The following is a 14898-nucleotide window of genomic DNA, read 5'->3' as shown; positions in this document are numbered from 1 at the left end:
TTCAGAGAGAGCCGTGTTAGTTTTGCTTTAGTGATTTATACCGAGCAGCGTTGAGTGAGATGGAGAATTCACGATGATAAAGTTGCTCAAGAGCACAAACCTATGACTGACACCCATATTGCAGCTCACATTTGTGACACTTTGTGTCTCTCTCTCTGTGTCTTTCTGTCCCACAAACAGCATGATCATCATAAACAACAATAATATTTACAATAAACACCATATATGACATTTATATGTAACAAATGTTACAGATGTGTTTCAGGTGTTACTCATAAGTATGTCAAACAAGGAAATGATAAGAGAGCTCATTTATAAAACTTAATTTTTTCAGATAGATAGTGGAAGAACTTTTTGTAGCTACAAAACATTGTGTCTGCTCACAGATAAATATGGATGGTGGTTGCACACCATCTCATCTGCATTCATACACTGCCCCCTGCTGTTAGCAGTCCATTGCATTTCTATTCAAAATCTCACTTTTCTCCTGAGTCATACAGACACAGTGCTACAAAGTTCATTTTTTGCTATGCATACACATATGTAAAAAATGTGCCAATTCTCAGTCTTGAACCCGACGTGGTGGAACAAATGCACTCAGCCACTCAGAACTGCTGAGTCCCTTTCGACAATGTGGAAAGGTCTCAAAAATTCATCTCAGACCCATTTCCCTCCTCGTTTCCCGTCACCTTTGTAAATCAGTCCTTCGGCATTTGTTACTTTAATCTAGAAACTTTTCTTTTTAACATAGTTTTCCTTTGTTTGCCACATGTATGGGTAGCTCCATAGATTAATGCTAGAAAAACGGTGGTATGAAAGAAGCAGAGCTTTAACAATTGCGTGAGAGTCTGTGTGTGTGTGTGTGTATCCAAGCCCTCGGGCACGGGTGGGTTACCTCTGGCTTCCTCTCAGTTGTGTAACACTTTGGGGAAAAAAAGCATGTGTCAAACGCATTATGCAAATATGAAGATTGTGGACACTGGCTATAGACAGCATCTATGGCTCTGTAGACATGGGCAGAGTCTATAGATACGGAAAGTTTCTGTCATATACAGTAGTGTAGATGCCTGACTGGGCGGGTGGCCTAACACAGTAAAAACTAGGCCTTACTTTCAGTGGACAGCTGTTCGGAGGAAGACAATTCACACACTTCCATTCACAGGAAACAATCGGTGTGTGTTTCAACTTGCCAGAAAACACACACGTCTACAACCGCTTATCCCAAGCGGGGTCGCGACAAGCCGGAGCCTAACCCGGCAACGCAGGGCGCGGGGCCGAGGGGGAAGGGATACACCCAGGACGGGACGCCAGTCCATCGCAAGGTACCCCAACCAGGCCTAGAACTCGAGACTCACCCCAGAGCAGGACCCAGCCAACAGAGATAACAAGACATCTATCATAATGGGTGCAGATTGCACTAAATATCAATTTCATTAGGTATTGTCTACAACCAGAGATCACCATGTGCATGTACCATGGGCACATATTCTTAATACCTCTAAATCCCAATGATTTAGGACACTGTATACCAAAAAAGCCCGTGTCTTTACAAGTTTTCCTTCATGATTTGTACAAAATAAAGTCCAGATTAGCACTCCAGGGCACAGTTTGAACCCGGAACCCTGAGAAGCGCAGGTGAAACAGCAGCAATCAAGGGCTGGAGTAAGCGTGCAGTTCAGTTCCATTTATTTATTATTCACTCATCTGTATATATTCACACTCTGAGTTCTCAAACATGAAAATAATAAAACCGAGAATCGCATAGATTATATATACTACGACTATTCATTTAAGATCGCTTCCAGTTTCGGTCCGGAAATGTTTATAACTGTGCAGTATGCGCATATATGTTAATTTCTCGACCGTCTGCGATGCGCTACTGCTGCTCATCGCTTCCCAGCGAGGCGATAGCTCGTGCGGCTCGGCGCGCGACCCTCGAGCGCTCGCTTCCCGCTGTCGGTGCGGCGCGAGGTCGGCGACACCCGGAAGGACGTAGACCGTTGAAATGAGAAAGAGGCTCCAGTCGGTGCGGCCGGTGCGCGTGTCTAAGTGTTCGGCTTCGTTCGAGTTGTGTTCTTCCGATTAGCCGCGATGAGGGCGATTCACTTGGTCTTTCTAGTAGCCTGTCTCTGTTACATCGAACATGGTAAGTTTGTTTTTCTTTTTTTTCCCCCCCTTTCTTAATTTCTTATTTAAATGTATATTAGATGACTGGTACGCAGGCAACATGGGCCGTGGTGACAGTGTGTGTAGAACCGACATCATGACATGCGCGTGTGTCGTTTCCTGGACGTTTGAGTAAATCAACGGGACAAAAAATATGACTGAACTTGTCTGCAGTACATTTATTTAGTGGCTAAAAAAAATGGACACTACACCAGTTAGCTGCTCTACAGTGTTCTCGTCCGGTCCCATCGCCGGAGCGCTCATGGTCGACGAAGACGACGCCTCGCTTGTTTTGGTTCCTAATCCCAGCGAGGGCAGGATTAGCACACAGTGCCGCGGTGTCGTGGTACAGACCTCCGGCTGTGCTGTCAGGGCCACGCCGCTCGATCTCCGCCGGCGTTGAACGTGGCTGCGGAGCGCGCGCGGCAGAAGCTCGCCGACACGTTATCGTCCGCGCGCCGCCGCGTCACACAGAAGTTGGCGGCTAACAAGTGGAAGAGGCAGAAACTAAGGGGAAAAAAAGGAGCGCTGTGGCGAGCTGCTCGGGCTCCGTCTCTCTCAGTTCGCTCACAATTTTATACACATTCACCAGTTTTAGCCTGGCTGATACGTGGTATCCGTATGTACCACGTCACTGGAGTAAAATGTGCCCAGCCATTTCCCGTAACTCACGCGTTTACACGTATTTTAAATTATTTAGCAGTCGCTTCCTTCAAACCTATCATGATACCGTGTAGTGTTACCAGCCCACACACGTTTATTAACACCTGTCCTGTCCAGCAAGAGATTGCCTGCTTTTCACTGAAAAATTATTAGCGACAGTTTGATTTTACACATATTATTATAATAATATTAAACAAGCCCACTTCCGCGTTTCGCTAGCGTTCAAAATCCCCTGCCAGTACTGGATTACTTGTCCGTGCATGTGACTTGGACTACTTGCCTTCTGTGTACACTAAACCACTCATTTCCAGCCAAACTAACATGTTATTTGAACACAAGCTACCACGGTGACGAGGTACTAGTGTTTGAAAAGTCCACGAATAAGTAAATGAATGACTTGGCAGCGTTAATTTAATTACCTTTAGGCTTTACCTAAACTACCATTTGCGTCAGGTACAGGCACTCGCACTCTCAGCTGCTGCTCGACGTCGTCCAGGCCCGTTGGACAAATGGTAAAATGGCATCGAACACCTCAGGAGCTACTCTAGATGCTTACAACTCCACTGTACGAAAACCAGTTGAGGATGTCCTGCTTTTGATTTAAACGAGGTCAAATTCAGTAAGAATTTACAGAAATATTTATCAGAGTGTTTTGTATAGTAGAGAAAACTTTGTCATGCTGTGGCCAGGTTTATGGAACAGTGCTGTTGTGTCAAGAAATGGTTTGTTGTGTGTATTCTTCGACTACAGGAGCCTCAAAAGCAGTGTCACCTCAGGACAATCCTGAAATCAAGCCCACGAGCCAAAAGAAAGAAGAAAAGGAACCTGCCAAAACAACAGTGGCTGTGCCAGCCCCTACAGGGCAAACTCGCAGTGTCGCAGTTAAAAACAAGAATATAGACACTGAGGATAAAACCCAACGAGACCAAGATGCTGACCAGAAGAGCGAAAGCGCTCATTTTACGACGACGGTCGGCACACCAAGCGGGAGCAGTGCTGCAAAGACAGAGAACGCGAACCCCCATGAAAACGAAAGTAAGGAAAGCCCAGAGGCAACCATTAACAAGAAGCCTGTTGAGACATCAGGAAACAGTCCAGGACAGGCTAATGAAAATCATCCTGAAAGTCATCCCGACACTGAGCCTGACCATCATAATATAGCCGTTAGCAAACAGGACAGTAACACCGGGGGCCAGCACAGTAATGAGCAAAAAGATACTGAGAGCAATGATGATAGCCCTGGAAACAGAGAAAAATCAGTGGAAAAACCTGAAGATGAGAATAAACTCACTGAAGACAAGAACGTTGCGTCTGTAGTGAAAACTACTGAGAGTGAAAAGGTCAAGGTACCAGAAACAGATGATGCCATAGAAAAAATAGAGTCTGAGAAGATAGATGAAAAGGACAGTGGCACGATTCATGAAGTGGATGAGAAGATTGACCACACTGGGCACCTGCAGAATGAAGCAGAGAGCAGTCACTTCTTTGCCTACCTGGTGACCACAGCTGTGCTTGTGGCTGTGCTTTACATCAGCTACCACAACAAACGAAAGGTAGTGAAGCTGCACAATTCCACTTATGTTTAAATTTCACATAATGGCTCATGAAAAGAGCACTCTACCTCCTGGTTTACTATAGCGATTTTGATATACATGTCCTTTGCCTCGTGGAGCAGACACATTGTTTCATACGAGATAATCTGTAAAATATATTGATGATACTTTCTAAAATCTATTAAATGGGGAGTCGTACAACAGGGTTCCTAATAACATGTTCTCCTTCTTTCAGATTATTGCCTTTGTTTTAGAGGGTAGAAAGTCCAGATCTACCAGGCGACCTAAATCTACAGAGTACCAAAAGCTGGAGCAGAATGTAAGCACTATAAATTTTTTGAACAAAAGTGGAACTTCCATTTAGCGTGAGTGCAGCTAGTTCCCTGTTCTGTGCATGTAATAGTATGTGGCTGTAATGTTATGCAAAGCATACTTTCTGCAAGGAAACTAGCATAGCTATGACCTGTGTTCAGTTTTTGCATAACTGTGTTGCATCTGTCAAAGGAAATGCTTTGTATTATGTGGAAATTACTGATAATTGGTAAAGAAGTCAATGAAAACTCCTCATGTTTTCTTTGTTCTTTCAGATGTGAGAAAAGTTGCCCTGGTGCAGAAGAATGAAGATGAAAATAATTGACCTAAATTTCAGATGATCTTTTGATGTAAAGGAATGCCTTGTTTTTACTAGACTGACAAGATACTGTAGAATATATGTTCGTATTTCTTCCTTTTTAAGGTGTTTTCTGAAATTTTCCTTGTATTTTTTTATCAGATACCCGTTACAAAGTACATTGAGTACAGTATAGTTTTGTTTCACAGTGCTTATTGCATGCTTAAGCAGATGGCAGTATTGCCTTTTGCAGGGAAATGGCAAAAACAAAAAAGCATGCCTTTTCATCTCAGAGACTCTGACAGAAGGCCATAGAGTCTGCCGCTTTAGTGTCTAGTCCACAGTCAGACTATTTTCACTCAAGATGCTTCTTTATCCTGAAAGAATCGGTGGACTCTGATATCTTTAGATAGATGAATGTAATACAAAGGGGTTTACTGAGCTGCCCTTTCAGCTAGTAATCCTTTGAACGTTGGTGCCACAAAGAATAATGGGCATCAGGCTGTATTTGTAATGTATAGTTCAAGGGGTCTGATAGCAGTGCTAAATGCAGTGATGCAGAATAAAGTTAAATACAAATGATAAAATGAAATATATAGTGAAAAAAATCAGGGTTTTCTGCAAAAGTATTTTATTTAATTATTAATTTAGACATGGTGATGTACTGCTAGTTAATGTCACCGCCTCATAAGCACTTTGTTTTTGGGAATAAGACTGTGGCTGTACAGTGGTTGTAAAATAATCGAAATGGAAAGATTGACTGTGTTAATGAACTAGGGAGGTTCAGAGGATCTGGAAATTGAAATGTGATGTACTAATTACTTGTTCTTTATTATGTGTACTTTACAGATGTCAGGAGTTGAGTTTTTCCTTTTTTTTTTTTTTTTTTTATTGCACAGCAGTAGAATGAACGCTTCTCCATCTTTCCCCCATTTTATTGCAGACATAGCTGTAGATACGAATGAAATTGGGCATTTTCCAAATGCTTGATTGATTACAGAAAAAAATGCGGGCTAAGAAACATTTTGATAGCACAGGTATTGCCATGGTTTTGCCACTTTTTCCACTTCTGTCTGTAATATTTTAATTTTTTTTTGTTGTGCTGGATTAAAAGATAAATTAAAATATTTAAAGTTCCTGTGCCTTTCAGTTGTGTCTATACAGTATTTTTATGGATGTTATTTACTGGCTTGGATCTCATGAAGAACTGACGTGGAAAATGTTTTGCAAAAATTCCACCACATCACTCCAAATGCAAAGTGTTGGAAAGCATACTGTACAGTGAACAAACGGGCGGGGCTCCTTACCGTAGTTTACCATGATCTTTACATCATAACAACCTGCATTCAGTCTACACCGTTTTCTACGCTTATTCGACTTCACCGACTTTACATGTGGTTACAGCTTTTGTGAAACATGCAAAGGCAAAGCAGATACACGAAAATATAGTTACTAGCATGATGAAATTAAATATATTACAAGTTTATTAAGGAGTTAAAAGTGCTCTTTGCCCTCGCTTCGCTATTGGTGGGTAAGAGGTTGGTAAGTCGCGCGAGACTCTCGCGTGGTTTTGCTGTTCCGATAAGGAAGCGGAAGTAGGTATGACAGCAGCAGGAAAGAAAACAAGGAAATCTCTTCCTGGATGAGTTTTTTTTTTTTAAATTTTTTTTTATTTTCACTAGGTGTCGGGGTTTAGTTTTGGGAAGATGTAGTTGCTTTTTATTGTTTTTTTTTTTAATAAATTTATATACTTAATCCAATCTGAAAAGCCTCCGGCCTAGTTAAGGAAAAAAATAACCCTGGTGTGAGTGTTCGCTCCTCTGCTGCTAGACTTCTCGGTCGGTCGGTCGGTCGGTCGGTCGGTCGGTGTCGTAGATTGTCACCTTTCAATTCCATTTTTTTTAAAAAACTAAGTCGTTGTCTTGAGACTTTACAAGACCGGTACTGCCAGATAATTGCATACAGTTAAAACTTTCCCTAGTCAATGTGAATGGTAGATAAAATAATGCAGTTCGCTACAGCCAGTTTTCACTGAAATTTCAGATGGAATATATTTGAATATATTATTATAATTCCGCCGTAGCTTTTCTGAAAATATTTCCTAGACCTAGCCTCATTTTTTCCCTAATCAAGTTGTTTTATTTTGAAGTTTAAAGGTAAAAAGAGTGAATGGAAGATAACTAATTGTTCAGTCCTGCCTGGTGCCTAGAAAATATATGTCAACTGTGCGTGTATCAAGAAGTTCAAGTTAAAGCTTGAGATGACGGATTTCAGGGCCAATTAGAGAGCAATTTAACTGAATATATTAACTCATCTGATTGTGATACTGTGTTAGTGTAAATGAGTACTTCTGTTAGCACCGTCTCTACACTCTAGAATTAATTAATAGCCTAATTTTTGCGTGTGAACAACCTTGGTTCTTGTTTGAATTCAAGTAGAGCTCAGTCAGTGGAACAGAAATGGCACCAAGTTTATTTACTGTGTTGTTGGGTCTTCAGAATCCACGCAATAAAATGTGGCGTTCTGTCTCACAGGACTTGTACATCGAAGTATTTTATGACTCAGCTGAAGCAGATTTTGATTTTTGAGATGTTACGGATTTGGTGAATATCTGTAGTTATATGTGGTTGATTGTTTAACTTGATCAGCAGAACAACAAAACATCACCCCGCATTAATTTAAAGGACATGTTGTTCTGCAGCTGATCTTTCATCCTTGTTCCAGACCTTGGAATGCAGAATTTAACAGGCTTCATATTACAATTTAAACATTGTTCGTTTTCATAGTTCACTTGTTTAATGAGATATAAACTTTGAGAATACATAGATATCAAGTTTTGAAATTGAGATATTTGAAAATATCTGTCAGGACTAAAGTACAAAAAGAGTGTGTTACATATTACACTGTTGGAAATGGTTTTGATAGAATTTAAAGCTTGAAGATTTTAGAATGTATTTTGATATGAGATTTGATTTAAATTCCATACAGCTGGAAGAGTTGTGATCTAATGCACAGTGACATGAAGTTTACCCTAGCCTTCATTTTGCAATCCACATTTCCCTTGAAAATACTCTCTAAGACTTTATAATGTAATTGTTTTAACTTTGAGCTGTACTGATATTAAAGGTTATTTAATATGACTCAAAGTAAAATGTGTTGTTTCCACAATGTCTTATGCAGTTGCAGTTGTTGCCCAATTGATCCTATAAACAGACATGCTTCCTTCTCCCTGTCGGTGATTACCAGTGCTCAAGAACATTGGACACTAACTGTAAACAATGTTGAAGCCAGTTGAATCATGGCAGTCTCACACTTCTGCTCTCTTTATGTGTGTTTTAGAGACATGTTTTAGTTGGGCACATAAATGCAGGTCACATTTGCTCTCATTCATAAGGAGAGAAACCAATGTACTTAAACGACTTCATGCAGGTAGAATACCTTGCTATGTAAATCATCATAACTTTGTAAGGTGCCTTGGGCAAAGGTATAAGTTAAGTAAAATGCATAGCTCAGCTGTTAGTTGCTTTCTCAGTCACTGTGCTTTGTCTTTTTCGAATCATAATGGACATTAACTTTCCCAATACTGAGAGTGTTGTTTTCGAAGGATATTTAGAAAAGCATGGAGAGAAAATTTAGAAGTACCACTTTACAACAGGCATGTTTGATTTTAATAGGAAACATCTGAGTATGGTCCTACTGTTTTTACCGCAGGGCGTGAAGTTGCAATGCCGGACCACAGCGATGTTAGCCTGCCACCCGAAGAGCGGGTACGTGCCCTCACTAAGAAGGGCAGCTCCGTGGATATCAATGAGGATGTGCCACCACGGCGTTACTTTCGTTCTGGCATGGAGATGATTCGCATGGCCAATGTCTACATTGAGGAGGGGAACACGGAGCATGCCTTTGTCCTCTACAACAAGTACATCACGTAAGCAATGTGTTTTTTGTCTCCCAGGTTTTGGTCAGGACTTAGTGTTTGTCAGGTAGTTAAAAGAAGCTTTGCATCTTTCCAGAGTTTTTTTTTTCTAGGAGTTGCAGGCATTCAACTTCTTCTCTTCCTGCAGATTCTGCTGTGTGCCATTTATACCTGAGGGGGTTGATGTAGTATATAGTCTCAACTGTAAAACAACATTTATATTTTTTGGATATTGTAGCATGTCCAATATTTAATACATTATATATGTGACTGTACACATAATAGATACTACCCAGTAGCATGATGTGTAAATCGTTTTCTTGCTGAATGCCTTTATTTTTTTAGGCTCTTTATAGAGAAGCTGCCCAAACATCGCGACTATAAAACTGCCAACATTCCAGAGAGGAAGGAGACCATTCGGGTAGGTAGTGCCTAGTATTCATGGCTCCAGGTGAGCATGTTAGATCTGTTTATTAACTTTTGGTTTCATGCTTACCTGCTTGTGTTTTATATTGTGTATGTATTAAGAAAGAAATAAAACAATAATGTAATAACATTTTAAAAAGAAAATCACACACACACATTATCCGAAGCTGCTTGTCCTGAGTGGGGTAGCGGCGAACTGGAGCCTAACCCGGTAACACAGCGCGTAAGGCTGGAGGAGAGGGGACACACCCAGGACGAGACACCAGTCTGCCGCAAAGCACTCCAAGCAGGACTTGAACCCCAGACCCAGCAGAGAGCGGGACCCGACCATGCCTGCTGTGCCACCGCGCCCCCCTGACATTTTGAAAAGAAAATCAGAAAAATAACATTATTTTGGGCAGAAATTTTCAATTTTAGTAGAGTATTTTGTACAGTATCTTTTAAGACTTTGGCATTATTTTGTTGAAATAACACTCATTTATTCCCATTTGTTTTGTCTCCAATAGAGACTTAAGGAGGTAGCCTTTCCTCAGGCTGAAGAGCTCAAGAAAGGCCTTTTAAAGCAATATGAAAAGGAATATGCTGACTATTTACTGAAAAAGGTAACACGTCCTTTATCAAAAATCAGCAAGTGTAATCCTCACTACAGTATAGGTTACTGCAGTTTTTGATTTCACTCTGTCTTTTTGGGGCCATTTTTATGAGTTCTTACGAGTGCTGTGAAGTCTGTGGCGACTCTTTGTGTAGTCCAGCAACCCTCTGATACTTCACTTCACTGAAAAGTTTTCATTTAAAATCATCCAATCCATAAATGTGCTGATTCTGCTGTGCTGTGAAAAATCTGTTTTCGAATTTTTGCCACAGATTAGTTTAACTTTCTACCTCTCTCAGACTTGTGCTTGCAGTCACTAGTACATGTTGTACAAAGACAAGTGTTTAATAAAGTTTGTGATGCACATTTAGCCACAGTATGTTAAAAAGCCACTGAGACACTCATTTAAGATCTGTGCTGCTATGGTCTGGTTGTTTTTGCCAGAAAGCAGAAGAAGAAACCCTGGCACGTGAACACTCCAGACAGCGAGAGCTGGAGGCGGAACGGAGACGTGTGGCAGAGATGCAGCAACGGCAGCGCGAGCAAGAGCAGTTCACTGTCTTTGAGGAGATGATCCGCCGACAGGAGCTGGAGAAGGAGCGCTTGCGCATCTTGCAGGAATTCAGCTCTCCTAGTGCACCCCCACTCGATGGGCCCCTTATACCTGGCGTGCTGGGACCCCCACAGCCATCCGTAGTCAGTCCACCGCAGACCCCTGCAGCCATCCCGTCTAGCATCAGTCCTTCTGGCCCTCCAGCCATACCCCCTACCTTTGACCGTGCCCTCAAGCCAGGGGCACTAGTTAGCCCTGGGAATGGTGAGTCCCTCTCTTTAGAATTCCATCACCATGTAATACAATGTTTAGCATTTGGGAAATTTGGGTTAGTGTGCACTTTTTAACATTTATTTTGGCTATGCATCACTTTGCGTTTGTCTAATGTACGTAGAGGTACATAAAATTAGAACATTTTTCTAAAATAAATTATGTGTAAGGCAAAAATCCTTGTGGAGAAAATGTTCTGGGAAGTTCATTACTACATTTAGAGAAAGATAAGGCAAGGTCCCTTCACCCCGTTCTCTCATAGACTTTTTGCCTAATTTCAGGTGTCATGGTCGATGGACTGCGGCAGCTCTCTGTGCCGTCTGAGCTGTGTCACAGGTTTTTGAGGTTGGCGGATGCCAATACATCACGGGCAGTTGAGACCTGTGGCATCCTGTGTGGGAGATTGGTACATTGTGATTTGCCGCCTGCTGTTGATATTTCTAGATTGGTGTAAAAGTATACATTATTACATTTATTTACATTTATTATTATGGGTGTTCCTAGAGCTGATCACCTGGGATCATAACTGTGTGTGTGTGTGTGTGTTTGTGTTTCAGACACAGAATGCTTTCACTGTCACCCATGTGATTGTACCCAAGCAGTGTGGAGGTCCTGATTATTGTGACACTGAGAATGAGGAGGAGCTTTTCCTAATCCAGGATCAGTATGACCTCATCACCCTGGGCTGGATCCATGTGAGGCCTTGCTCATTCTTTAGTCTTCCTTCCTTGACTGCCTTGTTAAGGACAAGGAGATTATTTTCAGCAAACTGAAAACTAAAACAACCTTTAGTTTCTTTACTAGATTTTGATGCCAGTTCATTGGGCTTTTGACTTTGCCAACCAATTCTTTGCCCTCTATGTTCTGCAGACACACCCCACCCAGACGGCGTTCCTGTCTAGTGTGGACCTGCACACACACTGCTCCTACCAGATCATGCTGCCAGAGTCTATCGCCATAGTGTGTTCACCTAAGTTCAATGAGTGAGTAGTAGCTTTGAATTTCTGATCATGCTCACTCACTCACTGTCAGTAATTTGTTGTCCAAATCAGTCACGATGGTGCAGGGCCTGTCCCAAAAGCTCAGGCTGCAAGGGTAATCAGGGTAAACCCTGGATAGGACACCACTCCATTGCAGGGCAATGTCCAACACACAGTCACTCACTCATTGACACATGACTAGAAACCAGTGCGTCTGGAGGAAATCCACGCACACGGGGAGAATATGTAGACTCCACAAAGACAATAATGGATGCAAACATACACCTGGAGAGCCCGGCACTGAGCAGCAGCAGTGCTATCCACTGTGCTACTGTGCCTATTAATGCTACATAAGAGAGTTTGGAATGATTCTGGTTCTGCAGTTTGACTATTCAGCTGTAATATTAAAAGGAAACATTTGAATTGTCAAATACATTGTAATCCTTGTTAAAACTGATTGTTATGCTTGGCATCTATCGCTGTAGCTTCTGGAAAGTCAGCTTGAAAGTCTGTGTGTATTTTCCTCTTCTTATGCATCAGGACGGGCTATTTTAGGCTCACAGACTATGGAATGGAGGAGATATCGTCCTGCAAGCAGAAGGGCTTCCACCCGCATCCCAAGGAGCCTCCACTGTTTTCTGTGAGTTGTGCTTTCCTGTCGCCTGTCAAATTTCAGAATGATCCAAGAAACCATTCTCAGGAATGTACATGTAGGGCAGCAGGTAGCACAATGACTAGAGCTCAAGGAACCGGGGTCAAATCCTACCTCCTATGGTACCCTTAATTAAGGTACTTGCCCTGAATTGCTTCAATAAAAATTACATAACTATGAATGAATAGATAACTGTAAATAGTAGTATGTCTTGCTTCAACTAGAGTAGATAATTAATTACATTTAGAATAGTACGTTTCTCCCTGAATGTATTCTTAATCTAAGTTGGCTGTCTGTTTTAACATTCATTTAAAGACATTCACTTGTTTAATTACAATATTTTTTGTGTGAGATAAAGAATAAATTGCAGGGCTGTTAAACTCAAATGGTGGAGTTTTGCACCATTAAGAGCTTAGAAAATAAGTGAAAAGTGCTCAGTAAAGGCAGTAAGCTGAGTTAGGTGATTCATTGCCAAATAGAACAATAACCTCCAAGCACTGGTTGCCCAGGGCCATTGTTGGATACCACAGATGTCTGGCTCCTGCGTGGTCCTCACATAACTGTCTGTCTTTTCCCAGGCTGGAGGGCATGTCACCATCACAGACAGCAAGGTGACGGTGCTGGACTTGCGGTGACCATCCCTCCGTTTCAATGCCACAGAGCCAGACGTCGGCAGCCCGTCTACAGTCTCACCTTCCATTCTGTTAAAACCATTATCAGCAGTGACGACATCTCGCAAAGGAGCACTGCATACTGATTAAGCAGTCCCAGCCAAGCCAGTTTGCATTACAGGAAAAACAGAGACCTTCTGGATAATATCCAGTGCTGGTCTTGTACACACATGCCTTTTTCTATTGTCTTAATTGTGCAAACAAAAATATGCTCACCTGATGCTCAGAATGTGAACTGAATGATTACACTCCAACTTTAGCTGCGTTCAGTTAAACATAATTGTGGAGTCTGGTTTAAGTTCCATTTGTCTGCTATGATTCATGAGTATTTCTGAGTCCTTATTTAAAAATATTCCCATTGGTCAGGCAGTACTTTTGTGTAACACTCTAATGGAGGGAAAGTCCATCCCTTAATACAATTTCCAGGTCCCTTTAAAATGTTATTGCTTTGTGCTTGCTGTCACTTTAATAGACCTCAAAATGCTAAACAGAAACACTTTGTAAATGTAGACAATGTTGATATGTTATAAATATAGGATGGTGATATGGAAATGCCTAACTTGATTCTGCCCCTAGTAATTTATTATACTTTTTACACGTTATCTACTAGGACATCATGATGTAATTTCTGTTTTATGTGACACATTGATAGAAGAATGACAAATCTATGTAATGTCTTATAATATCTATGGACTGACAGTGGTGGCATCTTACAATGTTGGTGGCAAAAATATAGAAAATCAGCAACAAAAAAAAAACTGGAACAGCATTCTTGCTGTGATTACTTATTTAGATCCAGTCCATATATATACACATACTGTACAGTATGCATTTCATACTTATGAGACGATCAGACTTCTAGTATTGTGAACCTGTACTGTACTACCTCCATTTTTGTTATTACCCTATTAATACTTGTAAAATCGTGTCCTCCCTTGTATAAATATTCTGAAGTATATTTTGGTTAAGAGTGGACTAGCCTCTTATACCTGAATGTATGGGAAAGACATGAGTAACATGCAATGAAGGGAAATTGTAGCAGTCCTTAAAGCATTAAACTTTACTATGATTAATATCATGAATTCACATTTAGGACCAAAAAGTCAGAATACAATTTATATTTTGCACATTCGTTATCCGTTATTAATAACGTGATGTCCAAGGCACAGTCACGATGGTCTGAAGCCTGTCCTGGATGCACAGGGTTTGAATATGTATAGTTACCCTGGACCTGACTTGGTACATGCATTACAGTTTATTCTCGATTTGAATTAGCTTTGAAAGGGGCAATATTGTACATGGATTTTTTTTTTTTTTTTTTTAAAATTAGGATATGTAAAGTAATATTTTATTTAAGCATAAGTAAGGGGTGATTTTCTTCCTCAGAATTTAAGATAAAATTTGGACAAAAAACATACCAAACAAGGCATCACTCTATTATATGTATTCACAGCTGGTGCAAGATTAGCAACAGACCTGAGTTATTACAGCAAGTGTGTACATTAGATTCACTCTACCACTACTAGTACTTTACATGTTTAACTATTAATGTTAATTGTGTTCTAACATTAACATGAATACTGATTGCGTACACTCTCTGCTAGCTGACCAAAAGTAATAGCCTGTATTTGCGTATTAGTTTAAGGAATGAGTTGAAATCTTTTTTCCCCTGAAACTTCTTGTTATATTGACAAAATGTTTTATTTACAGCTCATATTGCTACGATGAGCTGAGGAAGGTAAGATATTTTGAGTTTGATTAATCACCTTCCATCTACTTGTCTGAAATAAGAGTATGTTAAATATTAATGGCTGTTAAAAGTTCTGGGGAATGCACTACAAAATAG

At 40.8% G+C, this 14898-nt stretch overlaps 2 protein-coding genes across 8 annotated transcripts; both read left to right on the top strand.

The window, feature by feature from the left end:
- The first annotated feature begins 1813 nt into the window (after positions 1–1813).
- tgoln2 (trans-golgi network protein 2) lies at positions 1814–5894 on the top strand. Its single transcript, XM_018743996.2, has 4 exons — positions 1814–2146; positions 3580–4382; positions 4618–4701; positions 4970–5894. The coding sequence occupies exons 1-4, from the start codon at positions 2092–2094 to the stop codon at positions 4973–4975; spliced, it is 948 nt and encodes a 315-aa protein (XP_018599512.1). The 5' UTR covers positions 1814–2091; the 3' UTR covers positions 4976–5894.
- Positions 5895–6572: 678 nt separating this feature from the next.
- stambpb (STAM binding protein b) lies at positions 6573–14010 on the top strand. Of its 7 annotated transcripts, none has more exons than XM_018743990.2 (10): positions 6573–6591; positions 8704–8920; positions 9254–9329; positions 9841–9936; positions 10371–10743; positions 11031–11155; positions 11307–11444; positions 11620–11732; positions 12270–12369; positions 12960–14010. In XM_018743990.2, the coding sequence occupies exons 2-10, from the start codon at positions 8718–8720 to the stop codon at positions 13014–13016; spliced, it is 1281 nt and encodes a 426-aa protein (XP_018599506.1). In that variant the 5' UTR covers positions 6573–6591; positions 8704–8717; the 3' UTR covers positions 13017–14010. The 7 variants fall into 7 exon arrangements, with proteins under 7 accessions (XP_018599506.1, XP_018599501.1, XP_018599504.1 ...); XM_018743985.2 differs by lacking the exon at positions 6573–6591 and adding an exon at positions 6607–6796; XM_018743988.2 differs by lacking the exon at positions 6573–6591 and adding an exon at positions 6607–6830.
- Positions 14011–14898: the final 888 nt, after the last annotated feature.

The sequence above is a fragment of the Scleropages formosus genome, chromosome 12 (genome assembly GCF_900964775.1).
Source record: "Scleropages formosus chromosome 12, fSclFor1.1, whole genome shotgun sequence".
Lineage (NCBI taxonomy): Eukaryota > Metazoa > Chordata > Actinopteri > Osteoglossiformes > Osteoglossidae > Scleropages > Scleropages formosus.
The sequence above is the reverse complement of the archived record's forward strand: the minus strand, read 5'-3'. Positions and strand labels throughout refer to the sequence as shown.

Excerpts from the sequence above, each read along its gene's own strand:
- stambpb (XM_018743990.2), top strand. The coding sequence starts at position 8,718 with ATGCCGGACCACAGCGATGTTAGCCTGCCACCCGAAGAGCGGGTACGT. Across the intron at positions 9,330-9,840 it reads AGAGGAAGGAGACCATTCGG|AGACTTAAGGAGGTAGCCTT; the intron begins GTAGGTAGTGCC and ends TGTCTCCAATAG. Across the intron at positions 11,445-11,619 it reads TCACCCTGGGCTGGATCCAT|ACACACCCCACCCAGACGGC; the intron begins GTGAGGCCTTGC and ends TATGTTCTGCAG.
- tgoln2 (XM_018743996.2), top strand. The coding sequence starts at position 2,092 with ATGAGGGCGATTCACTTGGTCTTTCTAGTAGCCTGTCTCTGTTACATC. Across the intron at positions 2,147-3,579 it reads TCTCTGTTACATCGAACATG|GAGCCTCAAAAGCAGTGTCA; the intron begins GTAAGTTTGTTT and ends CTTCGACTACAG. Across the intron at positions 4,383-4,617 it reads GCTACCACAACAAACGAAAG|ATTATTGCCTTTGTTTTAGA; the intron begins GTAGTGAAGCTG and ends TCCTTCTTTCAG.